Source organism: Corapipo altera, unplaced genomic scaffold, assembly GCF_003945725.1.
Source record: "Corapipo altera isolate COAL_440 unplaced genomic scaffold, ASM394572v1 52, whole genome shotgun sequence".
Classification (NCBI taxonomy): domain Eukaryota; kingdom Metazoa; phylum Chordata; class Aves; order Passeriformes; family Pipridae; genus Corapipo; species Corapipo altera.
Genome location: NW_020884930.1, coordinates 4,741,124 through 4,763,979, shown reverse-complemented (window position 1 = coordinate 4,763,979; position 22,856 = coordinate 4,741,124). Strand labels below are relative to the sequence as shown.

Genomic DNA, 22,856 nt, shown 5'->3' with positions numbered 1-22,856 from the left:
TTCACTCTTTGAAGCTTTTATGTTTTTTAAAATAAATAATGGTTTGTAATCCTTAGCAGAACCAAATAAAAAGGATGCTCTAGATTACTATTTTACTGGTCAATAATAACTGAGATACAGGAATAAGATGATAAAGGGATAGGGAAAGAAACTGGTGCTTCTGACTTAATGTGTGATTTCTAGTTACTGCTGGTATACAGAATGCATTTTAACTATGTTTGTAATAATCTTTCTTTTAGGATATTGCACTGATTTTACCAAGTTCATCAGAAGGCTCTGTGTCTGAATCAGAGCAGCTTTCCAACTCCTTACCAAGCAAAGAGCTGATGCCCTTAATTTGTGACTCTCTGATGGAAACATTAACTAATTCTGAAAGCAGTTACAATTGTCTGCTGACATGTATCCGAACAATGATGTTCCTTACGGAGCATGACTATGGCTTCTATCACTTAAAGAGGTATGGTATTTTATGATATCACTAGCAGCTTGAAGTTGTTGAAAAAATTCTGCAGTGTGAAATAATTTCCTACCCAATTTATAGAAAAGTTGAGGATAAGGCACCTAAACTTCTGTTTCTCCTTGGGGCCTTCAGTGTTTTAGTTAGTATTTTGGTCTTCTTCACTTGGTATTTTACCTCTGAATCATTTCTGCAGTGTGCACACAGGAGCACTTTCTTTCAAGAAATAAACAAAGCACTGAAAAAAGGTTTGTACACTCATTTCCTACTCCAAGGCTGAAGGATTAGAATGAGGTATAGTGCTCGTGTCCTTCCCTTTTGAGAAACCCAGTAATTACAGCTCTGGGACATTGGAGAGCTGTCTGTAATTCCCTCCTTTTTGAGAGGATTCAGTTTGCACTTCCCTTGAGTATTCTGACCTCCAGGCAGTTAAGGCTTTTGAAATGAGGATTTTTTTTCCCCATACTATTTTTGTTGACTGCACTAACAGAATATATACATGCATTGGACAGTACTGTGTTGTTTTGACACCTAATTCCTTGTCCTGTATTTGGACCTGTTTCTGTCTGCTGAAGGTGAGGTACAGAGGCAAGAAAGTTATGAGGTTCACAAAGAGGAAAAAGGAGCCTTGTCGATAAAAAGGTGTTCAAAACACTCTTTTAAGTAGTGCTGTTAGACTGGAAGAAGCTGTACAACCGTAAATGAAAAGTGAGCCGGTTATGGATGCTGCTATTTCTATGATCCCATACATCCAACAGTCAGCTTCGGTGCACAGCCTTGCTATTTCTGTGTTGATGTTGCCTTTGCAGTTTGTTTTCTGCAGTTAGGCATCATGGGATGCAGTGAAATTGTAACAGCAAGCATGATCCTGCTTTATACTTAAGGCCCTTGTGCAAGCAAATATTTCTGTACTTCTATCCCTTTTCTGCCAAAGACAAAAATGTAATTTCTTGCAGGTTTTGGAGCTAGTACCTATAGTTGTATGGCGGTCTGAAATATCTGCAGACAGCACTGATGAAAAGAACAGTCTTGTACAGAGAAAATAGTGAAGCTCTAGCTTTGTAATCAAAGCTCAACTTGATAATTGAAAATTTACCAGATTTACTTTGCATATATGTGGTTTTCTTATAACAAGTTAAAGTGGTACGGTCACAGTGTATGCACTAATAAAATATTTTCTCTCTTTTTGTTTTTAAAACAGCTCTCTAAGAAAACACAGTAGTGCTCTGTACACTGTATTAAAGCGAGTAATAACTAGTTTTAGCAAAGACACAGGTGAACTGGCGTCTTCATTTTTGGATTTTATGCGACAGATTTTAAACTCTGATACTCTGGTGAGTATGTATTGAATACTTACATTCAGCTGCATTTCTCTGAAATGTGCAGTCTGAGACACGTTCAGGAACAGTTATTTCAGGAAGCAGTTGACTGGAGATTGCTGTGTAAGCCTTTTCCATCAGTGGTGTTGGTGCCATCTTTAGTTTTTAATGAAATCTGTGAAAGCTGGGCAGAATAAATGTTTAGTAAGTGTTTTTTTTCAGTAGGAAGAAAGGCATAGTGGTCCATATTGATTTCCTAAGTGAATAGCATGCTGTAGTGTCCAGGTTTTAGAGTCACAGAATCCTGTTAGAGAGTAGCTGTATTGCTGTGCAGTAAAGAAAAGACCAGAAAGATATTTGTTAATTCTGTGGTACAAACCTCAGCTCATGTAGGAAAGCATTGCATTCATCTTGGTGCAGCATCTAAACTTGCCTGTCGAAGTGTCTTGTGTTAAAATAATTTACATAATATGTTTTTAAATCAAGAGAGAACTCTTGTTTTGCCAAACTTGCTCTAATGCAGGTTTGAATTTAAGGGGTTTGCAGTCCAGAAGTATAATGAACAGTTATGTGTACATATTTCCCAATTGTCAAATATTTCAGGGATGCTGTGGAGATGACGGAAGCCTTATGGAAACAGATGGATCCCATCCAGGCAGAACGCTGGGTCTGACTACTGCAGAGTTAAAGCATCTACTGCAGAACAAAGAAGAAACCCCAGAGAACCTGCTGCTTGATCTGGAGAAACATGTTATGGTACAAGAATTTAAATAACCAAGTTGATGTTGAGGTCTTGTATCTGAAGGAACAATATAAACTATACCTTCTTAGTGAGAAGGATGCACAATTCTTGGCATACCTTGCAGAATTGGTACTTGCTGTTCCCATTGTTTTAATACTGATATCCAAACCTGCCTGTTCCGAGGCAGGATAGATTCTGACTTTATTGTTTGTAGCGTGGTAATGGCAAGACATTTCAGGTAGGTTTGGGATCCCTTGTGCTGAGAGTATCTGCACACATTAAGAACATAGGCAGGTAACTGTGTCATGGAAAGCAGCAAAGGAATACAACAGAGCGTTGGGTAGTAGGGAAGCAGATTGTTAATGTAATAAGCAACATGAACCACTGCTTAATGCAGCTCGATGTTACTGATGAGTGGTAACAAGCGGAGTTAATACTGGGGGTGTCATACTGGTGGATGTTTCTATCAGAGACCTGAGCAATGGACACATCTTCATGGAAGTTGTAGATGACAGTAAGCTGGGGGAGTGACAAATATGACAAACAGCAAAGCCTCAATCCAGAGAGACTTCAGTAAACTTTTTAGGATTTATTTAGCAGAAAGCTTATGTGCTTCATTAGGAAAAATGCAAAGGTCTGCAGTGAGAGCAGGATAATCCCATGCCTTGGGAGCTTTTTTCAGATGTGGCTGGATAAAGTTATGGCTGACCAGATCTGGCTTTGATGATAGTCCTGCTTCAAGTGTGTGTGGAGGGGATTGGAGTAGAGGATGTGCAGAATTCAGTGCATCCAACTCTTCTGCAATTCTAATTGTGAACTTAACTCTAATATTCAAATCTAATCCCACGTAACTGATGGCAGCCATGCAGCAGATGACTAATTTAGAAGAATCCATGAAACAGCTGCTCCACAGCCTGTTGGTCACAAATGCCTTTCCAGTGCTATATTCCTTTCTTTCCCTTCCCTGGCTGCCTACATCTGTGGTAAGAGATTAAAAGCTGCAACTGTTCTGAATGAGAAATAGCAGGCACTTAGAACTTTGGAATGCTCTCGTAGAGAGCATTCTTAAATAAATTTCTTGAATGAAACCTGGGGCAATGTCTTCCTTGGGACTGTTAGGGAGGATATTGCATCAATTGGGAATGAAAACTAGAACATGCATGTGATGACATGGCTTGTTTTATACCACACTGAGGAGCTCTCTGCTCTTGTTTGTGTATTCAGGTTTCTTAGATTCCCTGTTTGTGGCTGGAGAGTCTGTTTTGTATAGTACCCTCCCCCTTTTTTTTTTTTTTTATAATTAACAAAGCATATATTCTTCTCTGAGGAGCGGAAAAAGTTCTGACTTGTCCTGTTCTGACACAGGATCGTTCTAAGGAAGATGATGGCCTTGAATCCTTACTGGACAACATTGTTGGAGTGAGGCAGATGTTGGAATCAGCGGGTGATTCTTGTCCACTGAGTGACCAAGATGTAGAGCCTATTCTTTCTGCACCAGACTCTCTTCAGAATTTGTTTAACAACAGGTAAAATTATTACATGTGGGAGCATTCTACCTGTGATTTACTAAAGAAAATGCAGTAATTTATGCATGAGTATAACAGAATCTAAACATCACCATTGTCACTACTACCTGCGAGTCCCAGTGTATTTAATGTCATGCAAGTATCAAGGATAAGGCAGCAACATTCACCCTGGGTTCTGTAGTGCTGTGTGTGCTTGCAGTCGGTTGTAGTTCACATCCAAACAGACATTTGGCATTGTTTTGTTGCAGGACTACCTATGTCTTGGCAGATGTGATGGATGACCAGCTGAAGTCTATGTGGTTCTCACCCTTTCAGGCTGAAGAAATAGACACTGATCTGGATATGGTAAAAGGCTTCATTACCATAACTGAAGTGGATTTAAAAACGAGGGTTAATCTGAGCCAGTAGCTTCAGAAAGTCATGGCCAAGTGGTTTGTTTTCCTGAGCTCACCCTTCTAAATTGACCCAGATAGAGGGATTGGCATTTGTTAAAGGGGCTATCAAATGCCTTCAGATTCATCTGGAAGCAGGCACAAAATTTGGACCTCTTGCAGAGCTCTAGTGCAGAAATCATCTTTAGAGAAACAGTTGTGTCACTCCCAACCTGCTTTTTCATTGCTGATGGGCCTTTTCTGCAATTGGTGTTAAAAGTAGAAAAAAATGTGGTTTATTTGCTTCTCCTTGCTTATCTTCTGTCATTCCAGAAATATGCACAGAGCCTGATAGCTACACTTTTTATATTTTTTTAAAATATTTGCTCTAATGTAACAGAAGTGAGAAAATGGCAGTAGTAAATGAAACTACTTGCACAAAAACTTTTCACAGTACTTGAAACTTTTTTTTTATAATCTAAATTGTAAAGCTAATTGTGAAAAATATACAGTAGCATCCCCCTTTTTTTTTTCCTGGAATTAGGCAACTGGCACTGTCATAATTTCTTAAGTGAGAAATTATCCATTTCTGTTGACTTCTTTGCCTTCACTTGTTTTTAGTTTTACTCTTCCTTAATTTACATGCAATGTTTTAATTGCTTAAGCAAAACCAAAACTGTTGATTCGTATGTAAAAGTGACATTAATAAATTACAGGGCCGTAGCTTAAGCAAGAGAGTTGCCTCACTATAGGTCATTTAGTGACAAGACAGATGTTTCTGTTTAAGAGCTATGCCCCTCACTTTGCTGAGATTCAGAACTATCAGGAGAATTTTGCTGCAGCTTTGCTGCTTTTTTTTTTATTACTACTGCTCTTTGTTTTGAGCCACAGTACAGCATTAAAAGGTAGAGGGTGGAGCTTTTTTGCTCCAGAAGGGCCCAAGTTGAATATCCTCTCTCCTTGTGCAGCATGTTTTCTTCTTCAGAGGTGCTAGTAATGACTGTTGTGATAAAACTCAATTCTGTCATTGCAGGTAAAAGTTGACTTAATTGAACTCTCAGAGAAAGGCTGCAGTGACTTTGACTTGCAAGCTGAATTGGAGAGATCATTTTTGTCAGAACCATCATCTCCTGGACGCACAAAAACCACAAAAGGGTTCAAGCTTGGCAAGCACAAGCATGAGACCTTCATAACTTCAAGGTAACATGAGTTTAATGAGTTAACACTGTGTTCAGTACTGATTTGTGTGTTCTAAAAGTGTTAAATACCTTTCAAATTGCATCTCCAATGTGGAGAATGCCTGACCTTCAGTATGAATACAGTTTTACATTAACTAAATAAATCATGGTTTGTCGTGGCAGTGGGAAATCTGAGTACATAGAGCCTGCAAAGAGAGCTCATGTTGTGCCACCACCAAGAGGAAGAGGCAGGGGAGGATTTGGACAAGGAATTCGGCCGCATGATATCTTCCGTCAGAGGAAACAAAATACAAGCAGGCCACCCTCCATGCATGTGGATGATTTTGTTGCTGCAGAAAGCAAAGAAGTGGTTGCTCCAGATGGGATACCACCAGCCAAAAGGCCACCAAAGGTGTCACAGAAGATTTCTTCACGTGGTGGGTTCTCAGGGAATCGAGGAGGACGAGGAGCTTTTCACAGTCAAAACAGGTTCTTTACACCACCTGCTTCTAAAGGTATGTTGGTTCCATGTTAGAACTGGAGTAAATGCATGCAAAAAAATGCCTCAGTAATACTAACCCAATTTCTGAGCAGTGAATTGTCCCTAGTGTGAGATGTTCCTGAATCAGTGTTGAAATAAGTTGTTTGGCACCAGAAAAGGTTCTCTCGAATTCTGTGGAATTGAAACAAGGCTGTGAATTCCTATGATGGCTGTCTCTCCCTCTCTTTTACAAAAGGAGTCAGCTGTTTTAGCAACTGTTGGAGTGCTTCTCTGCCTTTTTTGACGTAGTTCCTGAAATCAAGCACGACAGTACATCTCTGGGTTTAAATGAGGCTTTGGAATAAAAGAATAGAAGTTCCTGACAAGAATAAGATGCAATTTCCAGTGGACCTGCAGATACTAGCTACAGTATTTAAGTTTCTGTCATATAGAGAAAAGGTTGCATTCCTTTCCATCCTATAATTAGGGCAAGTCCTTGCAAAATAGAAGCAGAAAATACTTCCATTTATAAAGTTATAAATAGTAGGATTTACTTTATCACAAAACCTGAAAGTATAGGAGTCTGTCTTAATACACTGGATAATGTATTTTGAGTTCTTGCCTGATAAATAGATATTTTCCCCCTATTTTGTGTAGAATACAGTAACTTGTAGACTTTGAGTTAGAATACTTGAGGGTATGTTAATGCAGAGTAACCTTATCTATCTGAATTATGTAAATATTATGTTGCCAACTTGAGTATTGTGAAGATTGAAATGGAAAAAAACCACAACCAGTGGTGTTTGCTCAACAATGTGTGGGTTTTTCTCTCTTATCTAGGAAATTACAGTCGTCGTGAAGGCACTCGAGGCTCAAGTTGGAGTGCACAGAGTACGCCCAGGGGAACCTACAATGACAGTAGAGGTGGTCAAAGCAATTTTAACAGGGGTCCACTGCCACCACTGAGACCATTAAGTTCAGCAGGTACATGGTATTCATATGGGCATCGAACTATAGAGAATTCCTTGAATTTCATTTTTGCTTTACAAATGAAACCATGCAAGGATGCTGCAGACACCTTGAAATTCAGCAAATGTTTTAAGCATATATGAACAGTTGTCACTGAGACTGTGTCAAATACGTGCTGTCGTACGACCTGCCCTGTAAACCATAAAACTTGCTGAATTGAACACTTGATTGCAGAACCTAATTGTGCGTTCAGATTTTTGCCATTCGGTTGTCTTCGTACCTACATGGTAATTATAGCGCAACTCAAGCAGAAATGCTTGCCTAAGAGAAAGGTGAAAGTTAAAAGGAGGAAACAGACGCTGTTTGTATCTCATCTCGTTTTTGTTCCTTACGCTTTCGCAGCAGCTTCTTCGCCTAGGGCTTTTTTTTTTTTTTTTTTTCCAACTGAGTATACTTTTCTTTGCTTTAAGGCTACCGACCGAGTCCTCGCGATCGTGCTTCCAGAGGCCGCGGAGGAATTGGACCGTCTTGGACAAGTGCTAATAGTAGTAGCAGTGGTGGCTCAAGAGGAAAGTTTGTTAGTGGAGGCAGTGGAAGAGGTCGTCATGTACGTTCCTTCACACGATAAAATGAGACCTAATGGTGGAACAGCCCAACCTTGTGGACTTCTGTGAAGATGACAAAGAAAGCAGCGTCACTAAAGGACCAATTCAGAGTTTCTGGTATCTGGAGGACACCAAGAGAATATTTTTGTCTGAAGAAAAAGCTTTTGTTTGATACAAGACTTGAAATTTCAATAAAATTCAAGACTTTTTGTGTACAATTGTAAATTTTTTTGTTGCCTTTGGAAGAATGTTTCAATTTTTTTGTGGATTTCAGTAGACAATACTCAGTAAAGCAGCTCTTTTGAGTTGAGACTTGAAGGACTTCTAAAATATTCATTGTGCCAAAAGAAAGGTACAGGTGTTTTGTGTGTGACTTATTACTGCAAGAAAATTAAAAAAAAAAAATGTAAGACAATTTTAGGTTTTTTCTCTCAGGTTTAGAGCCATTAGACCTTTTCTTCCTTTGTTGTTTTCATTTAGCCAGCCTGAGTTATTAATGAATGAGGTCCATCTGACAGCAGGTGAAGTAGCAGATGATAGAAGATTGACTGAAATGAATTATCAGTGAAAGAATACAAATGTAAATGTAATTTATGTAGGTTTTGTTGTACATCTTGGGTAATGTGATTAGAAACTTAAGGTCCTGCACCAGGTAAAACTAGATTAAAATCTGTCACTGACTTCAGGGAGCACAAGACAACATTCCAGCACTTACTTTACAACTCCAGCTCATGCATTAGGAGCACAAGTGTTATTTCATTGGAAAGCAGCATATGCTTTGCAGTTAAAAATCAAGATACCTGTACCCTTAAAGGCCTGGAGTTAATTTGTTACCTGCCTCTCCTCTGACTTACATAGTGGAGGAGAAGGCAAAGACACAGGTGTATACACTGAGCAACCACACAGTGAGGCAGTGATGCTGAACCTTCCCCTTGAAGAGGTGATTTGGACTGTTGTTTCTGCAATTAGACTGAGATACAGTGCAAAAAGAAAAACTTTGAAGAGTAGGAATTAATAAAGAAATGTCACCACTAGAGTCAATTCTGAATTTATTTTCATATTGAATTCAGTGACTGAAATAAGGTTTACATGTTTGTTTTACAAGTTTGCATTCCTTTGGGCTCCATGGGTCTCATACAATTAACAGATTCTCAGTAGCCATTTATTGCATTTTTGGATGGGATGAGGTGTGGTAGCCTTGTCTAAAGGCCATATGCAGTCTTTGCAAATGAGCTCCACTATTAGACTTAGCTGAGCTCGATTTTTCACTTATGCTTTGGTCTCTTGACATTACAGAAGTGGTATAAAGGGGTCTTAGTCTACTTAAATAAGGCCCAGTTGTAATGGTCTTGTTTTACATAATTTTGACTTAACTTTGGACAGCTCATCTGCCTAGACTCATAAACTTTAACACCCTATTTTAAGTGATTCTAAAGTATGGTAATATGCTAAATTGATTTTTTTTTTTTTTTAACTTTATACTGCCTGGATAAGTTAAGTAGGTTTTTATTTGAACCACAAAGATCCCTGTTATCTGTACTTTCTCTGTGTGGAGGCTCTGAGGGAGTGTCCCACTGCTTGGGAGGTGATTGACATAACCTATGAAAGTGGGAAATTTCCCTGAGTTGACTGGGTGCACCTGAAGGGAACAGTATGAGTTCATAAAGGGTTTAACATTATTTAAAATAACATGAACAGTTTTGGATTGGAAGCCAAATGGTAAAATAATAGGAAGATGTAATTTTACTGATAATTGTAATGACTAAAATGGGCGGAGCTCTCACCGGCATTACTGTTATTAATGCTATTTTTTAAGGAGCACTGCATAAATATTTTTAAAGCTGACTCACTCCTTTAGATCATGTGTTTTAAGGTTGTTTTATTTTTTTAGAAATTTTACTGTTTTGGAAACTAGCAGGGATATGAATCATTTGGTTTCTGTCAGGGAATTTGAACTGAAAAGTAAAGAAAAGTGTCAAGCATGGAATAAATATGTAAATACTCAGTACTGGTTCTTCAAAGTTTAAAATATATGGCATGTCATTAGTAATTTTCAAACTAGAAGGAAATAAAGGGTTGGTTAAATTGATGTATGGAAGCTCTAAATTCAGTTAAAATCAAAAATGAAGTGTATGTGTATCATGATGGGGTTTTTTGTTGGTTTGTTGTGGGGGTTTGTGGGGTTTTTTTGTTTGTTTTTTTAAAATGAATTTAGCTGTGTGACTCTTCAATGCACCGTGGTTCCTTTCATGGATAAATCCAACATGAAATAATGCTGTTTAAAACTTAGGGGTTATTTGGTTGGCTCTTTTAAATGGGATTGTTACCATGAGTAAGTAACACTTTAAAGTCTTAAAATTTGCTTTTGGTACTTTGCCTAACAAAGAAATTTTCAAGTTTTGTTTCCTGACTGCAGCATCAGAACACTCTAAGTGCCTAATGCCATTTTAGTGTAGACACTCCTGTGCTTACTTGATGAGCAGAACAGGGGGAGGAGGGTGAGTGCAGCGGAGGAGATCTACAGTGCAGCACGGACAGACAAAGGTACAGTTTGTGTATGGGATAAGTTGTGTGCATTTTTTTTTTTTTGCTTCCAAAATCTCTGCAGTCTGTATTGTGGCTGAGGGCCAGATGGAGAGGTGTAAGGAGTTAACAGTTTATCTAATTGCTGGTCTTTAGTTGTGCCGGGTGGGCTTTCAACCTTTTTTCCCTGAGTAACTCCTCCCATCAGGTAAGGGAACATGTCCAGACAATGAAGGTAGAGGACTGCAGCAGCAAATTCCTGCTTGAGTGCCCCATGTCCAGATTGCTCATGTTTACGCAAATCCAACCACTCTTGTTTTGCTCTTCTTACATGTTCATATCCCACCTGGGTTCTTGTAGTGGCTATGGAAAACCTCCATTAGGGATGAGATCTTTGCAGTTGAGGGACAGTGAATTAATTTTTCCCTTCTTGCCAGTTTATTGTCCTGTTGTCAGTGCAGGACTGGAGTCCATACTCTAGTAGTCAGGAGTTCTCAACTTTTGCTAACTCTTTGCCTTCCAAATGGCTGCTTATCCCATTCAGAAACTCCCATGTGTGAGACGGGAGGGAAATCCTGGATAGTGTTTGACTGAGCACCTACTTTGTTTATTGCTTACTGTAAAGTAAGGGAAAGTGCAATCACACCTACTCCAGGGCACTGATTCGACATTATGGTTTATTCCTGATTTCTGATACCTAAATGTATTTCAAATTTATCAAATCTCATCTGATAAAGAGGGTACTCGAACTTGTGTAACACAAAGAAGTGAACCAAAGTCAGTTAATTATGGTGTAGACCCTTTATTAGCTCAATTTTTATACAAAGTGTACTTCAAAGTGATACAAAGTGTTACTATTTCTTTTACAGACTAGATAGAGATTAAGATCTGTTAAGTGCTGGTTTATCCTTCTTGTGCATATAAAGGTAGAAAATGTAAATAGATTGGCAGCGGCCTATAGTGCTGGAAGACAGTTCAGTGTTTACTCGGTTAATAGAAAGTTGCATAGAATTGTAGGTCTTAATAAAGGCATTTATCTATGTGGTAAAATGTCCCTGTCCTACCATATTCCATCTGACCAGCAGTACGGGGAAAGGCAAGGCTAGTACTGCTCCTTGTAAATACTATCCAGCACTTCCAAGGAAAATGGCTGTAGAAAAGCACCATGCCAGAAACATCCAAGAGGACAGTACATGGAAAATTTCATTTGCAAGGCTACCCATTTCTATATATTGCAGGAACCGTTTGCCACCTGGGTCTATGAATACATTGAACTTCATAAAAGCACCTAGAACATTTGGGATAAAACCCTTGTATATGTGTGCTACTAAATGAATTTATCTCATATGACACTGTTAATCCAGTACTAGAATCATAGCTACCTACAACCTGCCACCCTAATTAGGAAGTCCAGCAAAATTCTTCCTTGCCACTCCTGTACCTGACCCATGCACCCATCTCAGTTCCACAAATTCTGCTGAAACTCATCCAAACCTACTGGAAGCTCTCTCCAGAATTAGTGTTCCTGCTCCAAATAAAGCAATCCTAGCAGGAATGGTCCATACTGGCTAAGTGCACTGACCATTTTTTGCTTTGGGAAAAGTGCAGAATGGGGAATGCAGTTTTAATGCTGAAAGAAACAGTATTTTGCCTTGAATTTGACCTCTCAAGTGGAGAAGTCAGTTTAAGGGAACTAGTTTATCTGTATTTGTAACTGGGCTCTTGGATCTTCAGAATAAATATGTAAATGTTGATTTTTCTTTCAAAGACTAGCTTACCACTTGCTTTAAAATACTAATTTCTTTAAATACATCCTTAGTGTTATTCTTTTCCACCTATTTTAATATAGGATAAGGAGTTGCTCAACTCCTTAATACCCTGCAGTCTCAAATAATTTACTTAATGCTTGCTCTCTGTTTTGTTTGTGAATGTCCCAGGCTTGGTACTATTACATTGTGTACCCACTTAACTTGTGGATAAAGATTTAATCTCCTTTTAATTCTAATGCCACGTTAAGTGCAGTGCCACACGCTGGCAGCTCACACAGTAATTGGCTGGTGCAGCCGTAGCACTGCTTTTGGGCTGAGGGAACAGAGTCAGACTGCGTACACATTCTCTGCACTCTCCCAACTCCACAGTCTTTGCTCTCTCTCTACCAGCTGCAAAGTGCCAGGAGAAGTAATTAAAAATACAACCATTTGCATGGTTACTGATCCACTTGAGTAACAGTGCCACTTGCAAGGAAATGGAACTGATTAAGTGTGATGTCGTATGAGAATACTAATACCAGTAATTCCATGCCAAGCCCTCCTGTAATGCACTGTTAGCAGTGTCTCTCATATAATCCTAAAATATGATCATGACTAGGGAAGTAGCATTTCCAAGTGAATGTCTTTAACTTGAACATCAAGTCTAGTAAAATATTTGGAGCCTTAGTTTTTATGAAAAGGTGTGGGGAATCTCGGCTGGACCGAGACCCTAATATGGAACGAAAAGGTGAACTGAGAATGGAGGCCTTAGTCCTGACAACATATTGATGCACCCTGCAAGAGGAGAAAAACACCAGGAGAAAGCTGTCCTGTGAGAACAAGGACGCTGTCCCATGAGAACAAGGATTTATTTTGAACAAAGTGGCTGAGTAGAATGTAAACATGAGAAGAAAACAAGAACAGATGTGCAGAGAGACTGTGAGAAAGTAAGACTGTAGAAGTCCACCTATCACCCATGAGAATTGTGGTTTAAGTGTTTGAATTAACCTATCTGTGTAGAAATATGTGTGCCTAAAAAACTGTATATAAGAAGCTGTAAAAGTACAGCTCAGGGGCTTCTCTTTTCTTTCCAATAAACTTTCTTGCTGGATACTTTGTGTCGCAGTCCATTCCAACAGCGACAAAAAGGATTAAGAGACTATTGGAAAGAAAGAAAAAAATTCCTTGCTTCTACCAAGTGCTATTAAGAGCTGCGTAATACACGAGACTGAAAAAGCTAGAAGTAGATGAAACATTAACATAATGGGCTATTTACTTTTAGTCTAGTCAGTTGTAAGACAGGTCAAATGATGACCATAATTCAGCAATACCAGCCTGTGAGAACTAAATTAGCAGAGGAAAATCTGAAGTGCAGAACAGTTATCAACCCAAAGGAATAGGATAAAGCTTAAAGTCACTGGAGGGACCTGCTGTTACTAGCTACTCTGTGCCCATTTAAACTATCTCTGAAAGTGCTTTGCTGCTGAAGAAAACCCAAGCTGACAGGTCATTCCAGCAGCATGTAGTCCCAAAGTGTTGCCACATTCTCACACTGGAAGTTCGGACTCTCCTGAGCTGGACTGCACAGCTGAAAGTCCTTCCTTTACCACCAAGAGTATGTTTTTTCTCATGCAGTTTCATGTCCATCACTTAGCATTTGGTCTGCTGTCTTTTCCCTGCGTAAACATTAAATAAACCCTACTTTCCATACTAGGAGGAACTAAGTCACGAATAGGTGGGTGAAATTCCTAAAGCAAACAAATGCAGAGATCCCATTAAGGGGAAAGCACAGAGCTAATAACTTGCTTTCTTCTGTGGTCAGAACAGAAAAGATTGGGTTACTGCCCTCCGAGTCAGGAAAGATGATCCAGCTCATCTGAAGTCTATACGATTTTTAAGTAATTTTCTTCTTTCACATTAGGTAAAGTAATAAAGTCACATCACAGAACCACGTAGTTACGGTACACAGAAAAGCACTGAATCTAATAGCATGAAATCTGGTATTGCCAAAAAGCTTCAAAATTAGTGTGAATGCTGCGGTAGTGTCACACACAGCACAGACACTCACAGCTTGCTTATTTAGAACACAAGAGAATAACAGGATTCTATCTTTCTACCTACAGCTTTAATACACGTAAGTATTAAACACACTGATGTAAGTGAATTGACCACCGAATGTTTAGTGTCAATGAAGGTCTTCCCAAATTATAGCTACTGGTTTACTGTTCCAGATTGTTAAATATGGCTTCCTGAGATGTGCTATGTTGTGAGTTGGTGAGACTGCTATAGTGACCTAAATAGTCTCAATGACTGTCTTTTACTAGAATATAGGGACTTAAAACATGTAAAGATTTGGACATAACTCTTCCTATGAATGTTTTGGGGTGGTTTTTTTTGTTTGTTTTGTTTTGGGGTTTTTGTTTGTTTTTTTTAGGGGTTTTTCTGGGTTTTGTTTGTTGGTTTTGTTTTTTTTTTTCAGAAAAAAGCACTTTTACGAAGAGCTATTTATGTCAGTTTTTAACTACACAAGACCTGAACATGTGCAAATCTGCCTCAGTGGTACTAAAGAAACAGCAAGTTAGAAGGACTTATTAATGCCTGAAATCCAGACAGCTTTGATTACACGTCTTCGTACTGTAGACTGTACTAAAGAAGATTGCTGCCTCTCTCTTTGGTTATGCTGTTAGCCTGAGTAACAGCAGGGCATGCACAGTAATGCAGTTGCTTCTAAACTATAAAATTAACTTATTCAGGTTGTTGAAACTGCACACATGTAGTGGGTTGGTTTTTTTGATTTTTTAGGCCTTCCTTAGCAACGGGGTCAGAAATCTAAGGAAGTATTCCATATCATCCCTTTCTGTAACACAACATATAAAAGGGCGCAGATAAGAGAGCTCGCTTTCTTCTCTCTTCCGGTGGCTGAAGGCGACAGGTCTCTCAGCAGACAGTCTTTGCTTGTATAGGCCAGGGCCTGTCTGCTCCAATCTGCCATTATCTCCATTCCCTTTGGGAGGCGTGGGGGAGTTGGTTGGTGCTTCGCACAGTTCTGCTGTCTCATTCAGGGAAGTATTTAATTCATTTTTTTTATTTATTCGCTAGCTCTATAGTAACAGTGTATATTTGGAGGATATTTGTTTTAGTGGTTTTTTTTTATCCCTGTTTCCCCTTCCCTTTTCTCTTTTTCCTCCCTCAGGAGCTCCCTATTGTGTGTACAATATATTCAAATTGTATATATATAATTGTTAATATATATTTTTGCTATAGCTTTGGCTGTTCAGGTTTTTTCTTCCCTCTCTAGGGAGTAGGCTTTTTTGCTGGGTCTCAGCAATTTGTCGGAGAGCCAGCTTGAAACTCACACATTTTTTTGGTGGCCCGTACGGGGCTACTTTGGTTAATTTGGGATTGTTTTGAAAACATTGCTTGGGAAGACAACCAAGGTGGTATAAACAAAACGCATTGTCTGGGGATATTGTCTAAAAAGCTGCCAAGATATATTGTTTATATAAACATACTTTATTATTTTGGAAAACTACTGGGACAGCTGCCAAGAGGTTTTTTTGTTTATATAAATATTGCTTTGTTTAGGAACAAAGAAAGGATAATATAAACAATGGCCTTTTTACTAATTTTTTTCATGATTCTAGCTGGTTTTGTACCTGTCCTGGGATATCCTATAAGGGATCGTTTGGATGGATGAAACAAATTGCTTCCTTTCCTTAATTTTGACATCCAAGGCCAGTTTCCTTAATAGTGGCATTCAAGGTTTGTGGGGAATTTCAGCTGGACCGAGACCCTGACATGGAATGAGAATGTGATTGAGAATGAAGGCATTAGCCCTGACAACATATTGATGTACCCTGAAAGAAAGGAAAAGCATCAGGAGGAAAGCTGTCCGTGCGCATCACCACGAATTTTCAATAGGGGCCACTATGTTGCAGGGCGTGAAGAGACCCACATTAGCCCTTAAATGGCTGACTGACAAACCAATATGGGTAGGCCAGTGGCCCCTCAATCAAGAGAAACTTGAAGCTCTGCATCTAAGAGCAGGCCATATTGAACCTTCCAACAGTCCCCGGAACACTCCTGTGTTTGTTACAAAAAAGAAATCAGGGAAATGGCGGTTACTGCCTGATTTGCGACGGATCAATGCTGTTATGGCCACCATGGGTGCACTACAACCTGGTTTGCCTTCTGCAGCCATGATTCCTATGCATTGGGAAATCATTGTCATGGATCTTAAGGATTGTTTTTTTACCATCCCCCAAGACCAGAATGACATGGAAAAATTTGCCTTTACTGTCCTGTCTGTAAATCATGCAGAACCTACACAGCGATACCATTGGAAAGTACTTCCTCAAGGGATGAAAAATTCTCCCAACATATGCCATGGTTTGTGGCCCAAGCCTTAAGTCCCATCAGAGAATGTTTTCCTAACTGTTTTTATTACCACCTGTGGTGGTTTGAAAAACCTTTTCTCTGAGGTAGTAATGGTTTGCCCCACTGATAATACTGGACCAATCAACAGTCCACGTGCACCCTATGGAAATTACATACCCACAGAAATGGAAGAGAAGGTGGTGAAGATAATTTAGAAGGTAGGTAGCCATGATCTGAGCCAGGAGGAAGCAGGGGGCCAGTGAGCCCCTCTGGGGGCCAAGGGCCCCCAGCCCCCAGCTGAGGCTACGGGAGACCCGGTATAGTGTCAAAGCTGGACAGGGTCCCATAATCAAGAGCTGTCAGCAGCAGCAGCAGAAGACACTGAAAGTGGCAGTGGAGCATTCCTGAACAGAGACAGCGATGGCTAAAAGCAATAGCTAAAAGATAGCCAGTAGCAATGAGATAATGTGAAGTCGTCTGAAAGACACGAGATGTTCCTGCAGGAGGGAGAGCTGGCAACAAAACAGAGGAAAACTCAACAGAGCTGGTTTGGGGTAAGACTGTATTACTTTCCCAAAACTCAGAGACTTCCTGAAGAAGAGGGGTGGACTTCCAAACCCTTAGGGAGTCCCGAAATGCAGCAGCAGCTAGAGAGAGAGAGAGAGAAAGGAGCTGAAAAAAACCCGGAGTCGTCCTGAGAGCTGAACCAGGATGGAATGCGGAGGAGGTGGCCATGCCCTCTGCTACTGCTGCTGCTTCTATCATGCTGGCGAGCTGAGACAGAGCAGAAGAGCTTTGGTAAGACTGAACTGAAAGCTGTCTTCAATGTTCTAACCCAAGAGGAGTGAAGATCTACAAGGAAAACCCTCGAAGGCTCGTGCTTGGGGATGGAATTTCCACAAAGTAAGAACCAAAATCCTGACTGCCATACTTAAATCTGCTGCCTCAGGAAAATGAAGGACAGTAACCAGTGCCACAAGAAAACTGAAATGAAGGAACTGTGGCCTGAGAAGTGACAGAAAGACTTTTCTCTTTTCTTCTTGGACTTTTATTGAAGAAAAGGAGAAATTTAATTTAATGTAAATATATATGTGTGTGTAAATAAACCTTTGTAAATATTTTCCCCTTCCCCCAAAATGGATGGTTGTGTTTTGTCTGAAAACTCTCCACATGAGGTGAAAAAGATATCAAGTCCATACCATCACTAAACCCTCTCAAAGGGGCAAACTGTGGAAGAGGGGCTTGAACTTAGAAATTAGATTCTTGGAAGTTTCAAACCACCACACCACTCTATGGATGACATTCTTTTAGCTGATCCATCACCTCAAATCTTAAATTCAATGGAAGTCCAAACATGACTGTCCTTACACAAATTCGGCCTTGTTGTTGCCCCTGAAAAGGTGCAATGCCAATCTCTGTGGCTGTATTTAGGACTGAAGGTCCTTGATCGCACAGTGCAACCCCAACCTGTCGCGGTCCGAAAGGGAGACAGGACACGAGGAAGGGTGCAAGCAGACTTGTTTATTCAGGCGTGTGTCTGATTCTTAAGCATCCCGCCAGGGAAAAAAAAGTAGCACAGTTAGAAGAAAAACTGTCTGCTACTGAGAGAGAGAAAGTTGTAGAAAAGTCTGACACTGAAAAACTCTTGGAATACATCACAGAGCTCAGTAGTGTTGCAGAAACAGCTGAGAAATACAAAGTAGATATTGCTCAGATGGAGGAGACACTGATTAAGAAAGACCAAGATATTGAGGTCCTGAGGGATACCCTCAAAACAAAAGAGGAATCATGTAAACTGATGAAAGAACTTAATGAAAAGTGTCAATTGCTTCAACAAGAAAAAGAGAAAGAGTTGTCTGAGACCAGAGGAAAATTCCTGAGTATGAATGCTGAAATAGAAGACCTGAAAAAAAAAATTGTTTTGGAGGAAGAACAACACCAAAAACTGCTTCAGAAACATGAGGAGGTTGTCTCTCAGCTGCAGCAAGAGAAGGAGTCATCTGCATTAACACAGCAGAGGTTACTGGAGTGTAGTGGTTTGGACCTTGTTTTCCCCCAGAGGCTGAAAAGTGGTAACCCCCAGGGGTGGAAACCCCTGGAAGTTTTGAAGTTCTGCCCAATGAGCGCTCCTGCAGAAATGTAAACATATCACAAGCACCGGAAGAGAAGAGTTGTAGTTTGGTGGGTAGAAGAGTAGCCATGTTGTGGCAGAGCCACGAGGAAAGGGGCCCGGAGCCCCTCAGGGCCTCTGGGGGCCCCCAGCCCCAGTTGGGGGCTACAGAGACAGAGCAGAAGCGGCGGCAGTGTCGAGAGACTCTGGATAAGAGCCAGGACAGATAAGAACTGAACCGGAGGAAGCAGCAAAAAGTAGCAGCAGAACTACGGAGTTCTGGGGGTAGGAACTGATACCAGACCCCCCAAACTCCTTTGAGACCTCCTGGAGAGGAGGAAGATGATGGACTCTTACTTGAAAGAGCCTTGAAGTGCAACATGCACTGCAGAGAGGAGCTGAGAAGCTCAGTCGTCCTGAAAACTGAGCCAGGACGGTGTGGGAGGTTGGCCTTGGGGGCCCTCCCTTGCTGCAAGCTACAAGGAAGCTCGCAGCCTGAGACAGGGCACAGAGGCCCTGCAAGGAGCTTCAATCTCCTGGAGATACCAGACCGTCACGAAGACCCCCTGCGTCTTCGTGATATGATGTGGTGGAACGGCCTTGTCTGGGGTTACGAAGGCCCCGGAAGACCCCTTTGCCTGCGTCAAGGGGCCGAGGGGGATACCCCCCTCATGAGTGCTGGCAGAGATCCCGCTATCAGCTGCTGCATGCATGAGATGAGGAGAACCTGCTGCCTTAGAAGAAGCTGCCGCCCTGAGAGACTGGAAAGGATCTGTCCTTCTTTCCCTCCTGGACTTTTATTTGGAGGGGAGAGGAGATCTGATCCATTGTAAATACTATATGTCATGGTAGAGATAGTTGTGATCGTGTGTATAATGTGTTATAGTATAAGTATTTATTTGTACAGTCATTGTAATATATTCCCTTTCCCCCACTTTGAGTCTGGTTGTGTTTTGTCTGGAAAAAACCCATCTCACATTAGGTTGAGATGTGGGAGGGGGGATGGAGCTAGGGAAATTGGATTTTGGGGCTATCTCAAACCATGACATGCAGGATGAGGTAACAAGGGAGAGACTTCTTCTTGAAGAAGCGCTGAATGATACCATGAATGAGCTGAATAAATTACATGCAAAGGAGAAAGAAGAAAGCTGAAAAGTTGGTGAAGCAATTGGAACAAGAAATCAAATCTCAAGGTCTTGAACTTGCACAGATGGAAGAAAAGTTAAAAGGGAAGAATGCTGAGTTGGAGCAAATCAGAATAGGGTACAGGCAAAAGGGGGAGGAGGAAGCCTGGGCATGTGCAGTTGTGCACTGTGTAGCATGGATACAGTGAAACCACATAATAACAGTAAAGTCCATATGAAAGTCCTGCCAATTGCTGTATGCTTTTCTCCATGTCTGGAACTGTTCCCATCCTGAATCTTGCTTCTCTACATCTCACCCTTTCTTATTAGTTTGAAAAATGTCTGTTGTGATAGTCCTTCTTGCAGCATGCTGTGACACAAGAAATAGTTAGTAACAAAACAAACAGAGAAAGCAAAATTTCAAAACAAGTGGACAACTGCATTTGCTGAGTGACTCCCCCCCTAAAAATTGTTTCCAGCCCGAGATGCCACTGCTCCATGGTGTCTAAAAGCTTAGTGATAGTGGTCTTCTGTGGACTACGAGATCCTGGAAAGTAAGCAGAACATGTTAGAAGGGAGAATTTAGGATTGGGATCACATAATAAGGGAATTGCAGGGATTGCTGTGGTTTCCTGGCACTTGCTGAAGGGATGGGCTACGCAGGATGGAACGCAGTTGAGGGGGTGCTGCCTTGTTTCTTGACAGCTCACAGGTGCACTGTTTAAGATCTGGCCTCTGAGAAGACCCTTCATTGTGGGATTACTGAAAGTTGAAGACCAACAAGTGCCAATTGCCACCAGAACACTGCACCGATGGCAATCATGCCATCTGAGACTCCATAATTCCCATCCATGAGCTAATTTGTCGACTGTAGAGCCAAGGAGCGACCAGTAGGACCTGCTCACCCATTAACAGCCCCATATGGCCAGTGCAAAAGTCGAATGGGCAGCGGAGGCTGACAGTGGACTATCATGGCCTGAATGAAGTCACGCTGCCTCTGAGTGCTGCTATGTCAGACATGTTGGAACTTCAGTATGAACTGGAGTCAAAGGCAACTGAGTGGTGCCAAAATTGATATTGCCAGGGCGTTTTTCTCCATTCCTCTGGCAACAGAGTGCAGGCCACAGTTTGCCTTCACCTGGAGAGGTGTCCACTATATCTGGAATCAACTGCCCTAGGGATGGAAACACAGCCCGACCATCTGCCATGGACTAATCCAGACTGCATGGGAACAGGGGAGAGCTCCAGAACACCCTCAATATATTGATGATATCATTGTATGGGGCAAAACAGCAGAAGAAGTTTTTGAGAAAGGCAGGAAAATAATTGTCCTAGTTAGAGCAGCCAGGAGCAGTTCATCACTGTGTGGGTGTAACCCAAACTGTGTATTCTATACCCTCTATGTCGTTTCCCAGGAACTGTCAACAATAGACCATTTGCAGCAGTTGCCCAGAGCATACCTGACCCCTCAGGCTATAGTTATGGGTGATGTTAACTCCCCTCTAGGGAGTCATTAGCACCTGCACACCCACCCTGAAGGGATCATGTCTGCTAAAGGGCCACCAAGGATTCCAAAAATATCTCACAACTCACAATCACCCACTGTGGAACTCCCTGCCCTGGTAGAGGTACGGGGCATTCCCACTCCAACCTGAGTGTATACAATCTTGGGGTCTTGGGACTTCTGGTACCACTTGTCAGAACCAGAGGAGGACTAGAACCTCAACTGGACTGCAACCACCACTCTTGACCAGACTGCAACTGTAGGAGGTGTGTCCAGGGGATGCGAGCGAGGCATCCCAGGAGAAGAAGTCCAGGACATGCGCGGGAGTCTGTACTCCCACTGGTTACTTGGTCACGTGTTCCCAAAGGGATAAAAAGGCGCTATGTTTTGAAATAAATCCCTTTTGGCTGCAACCCAGCTAGGAGTCGGGCTGCATTTTTTTATTATATTAATAAACCCAACATGTGGCACCCAACGTGGAGCTAGACCTTGTATTAGGACCCAAATTAAAAAACCTTGTAGCAAGGGAAGCAGTAGATTCTGGAACATGTTCGTTACAGAACACAGGAATCTTTTACCGAAAAAAATTTAGATGTCTTAAAAGTGTCAGTTCTCAGCCAGTACTGAAAGACACAAATTAGAAATGAGCTCAGAAAAATAATAGAGAAAAGTGCATGGAAACAGAGAAGAAAAAGAAGAAGAGAAGCTGAGAGACCAGGACAGCACTGCGGCGAAAAGCAAAGAGGAGTTGGCGAACATGTGAGTGGAGAGTGGAGCAACGGGAACTGGGAGCGGGCAGTGTGAGCAGCCAGCGCCGTGGCAGGGGCCGCTCCCGAGCAGTGACTGCAGGCACCACTGCTTGAAAAACCGAACAGGGTAGCTGCGCCGCTCAACCAGGACCCCACTGCCACCGCCACTGCAGTCACCGCTGCTGCCTGCCCCACGGGACCCTGCCAGCCCCATGCCACTGCCGCCGCTGAAGCACCAAGCGCTGTGACCACATGGACCGCCACTGCCGCTGCCCACCGCAGCGATCACTTGCCCATGCGCCGCATGAGCCCTCTCGCCCATGCCGCTGCTGGACCTATAGCAGCCACTGCAGGATCCCACCGCCGCCTGGACCACCGCACTAATCCGCCAAACGGAGGAGCCACGTGGACCGCCGCCGCCGCCGAACCCAGCCCCGCGTTCCCCCAACACAGCTGTGCGGGAGCCGTGCTGCTGTGACCCGTCGCCACCCGGACCACCATGCCACCGCTGCTGCCGGACCTGCAGCTGCAGCCTGCACCACGGCGAGAGAACACTGCGCTGCCACCACCGCCCAAACACCGCACCACCAGCGCCGCCAGACCCCAGCGCTGTGCCGGGAGTGACCCAGTCACCTGCAGCTGCCAGAGAAGCAGTAGCAGAGACCCGGAGAGCAGAAGCTGCTGTACAAGTGCCAGAGCAAGAAAAAAAACACAGAGATCAGCCAAGTCGGAACCAAAACCATAACTGGAGCAGCCACCGCCAAACAAAAGGACCACACTCCTGTGGACCACAGCAGTCAGAGTAAAGTAATATCCACCAAGGGAAACTTACTTTCTACGGAAATATCTCAGGACACAGAGGCATTAGCCCTCTTACTGAGACCTTATCACATACAGACAACAAGGGCTGAATCAACAGAGCTGGTGTGATGCGTTAGATCTGTGGCACCAGAACTGCCGCTTGTAGAAACCTTACACATAGAGACATGGGACAAAATCGGAAACCTCATGAGACTAAAAGCCTACTTGGATACAGAAACTCCCTGATCACCATGTTGTTTGATGCATTCACG

At 42.0% G+C, this 22,856-nt stretch overlaps 1 protein-coding gene and 1 long non-coding RNA gene across 3 annotated transcripts in view; one reads left to right on the top strand and one right to left on the bottom strand.

Moving 5' to 3' along the window:
* VIRMA (vir like m6A methyltransferase associated) overlaps positions 1 to 17,150 on the top strand; it is a 34,848-nt gene extending 17,698 nt beyond the window's left edge. Inside the window, exons 16-26 of one of the 2 annotated variants that reach the window (XM_027659084.1) lie at positions 240 to 457; positions 1,659 to 1,791; positions 2,380 to 2,532; positions 3,884 to 4,044; positions 4,293 to 4,389; positions 5,449 to 5,615; positions 5,777 to 6,108; positions 6,915 to 7,058; positions 7,514 to 7,654; positions 10,801 to 10,805; positions 17,139 to 17,150. In XM_027659084.1, the coding sequence (XP_027514885.1) occupies positions 240 to 457; positions 1,659 to 1,791; positions 2,380 to 2,532; positions 3,884 to 4,044; positions 4,293 to 4,389; positions 5,449 to 5,615; positions 5,777 to 6,108; positions 6,915 to 7,058; positions 7,514 to 7,654; positions 10,801 to 10,805; positions 17,139 to 17,144 (1,557 nt within the window). In that variant the 3' untranslated portion in view covers positions 17,145 to 17,150. Of the gene's footprint in view, positions 1 to 239; positions 458 to 1,658; positions 1,792 to 2,379; positions 2,533 to 3,883; positions 4,045 to 4,292; positions 4,390 to 5,448; positions 5,616 to 5,776; positions 6,109 to 6,914; positions 7,059 to 7,513; positions 9,792 to 10,800; positions 10,806 to 17,138 lie in introns of those variants that run through there. The other variant, XM_027659083.1, reaches the window with a different exon arrangement.
* Positions 17,151 to 19,657: 2,507 nt separating this feature from the next.
* The window catches only part of LOC113954579, a 15,274-nt gene continuing 12,075 nt past the window's right edge, over positions 19,658 to 22,856 (bottom strand). Inside the window, exon 3 of the long non-coding RNA XR_003530277.1 lies at positions 19,658 to 20,258. This is a non-coding gene — a long non-coding RNA (uncharacterized LOC113954579). The remainder of the gene's footprint in view (positions 20,259 to 22,856) is intronic.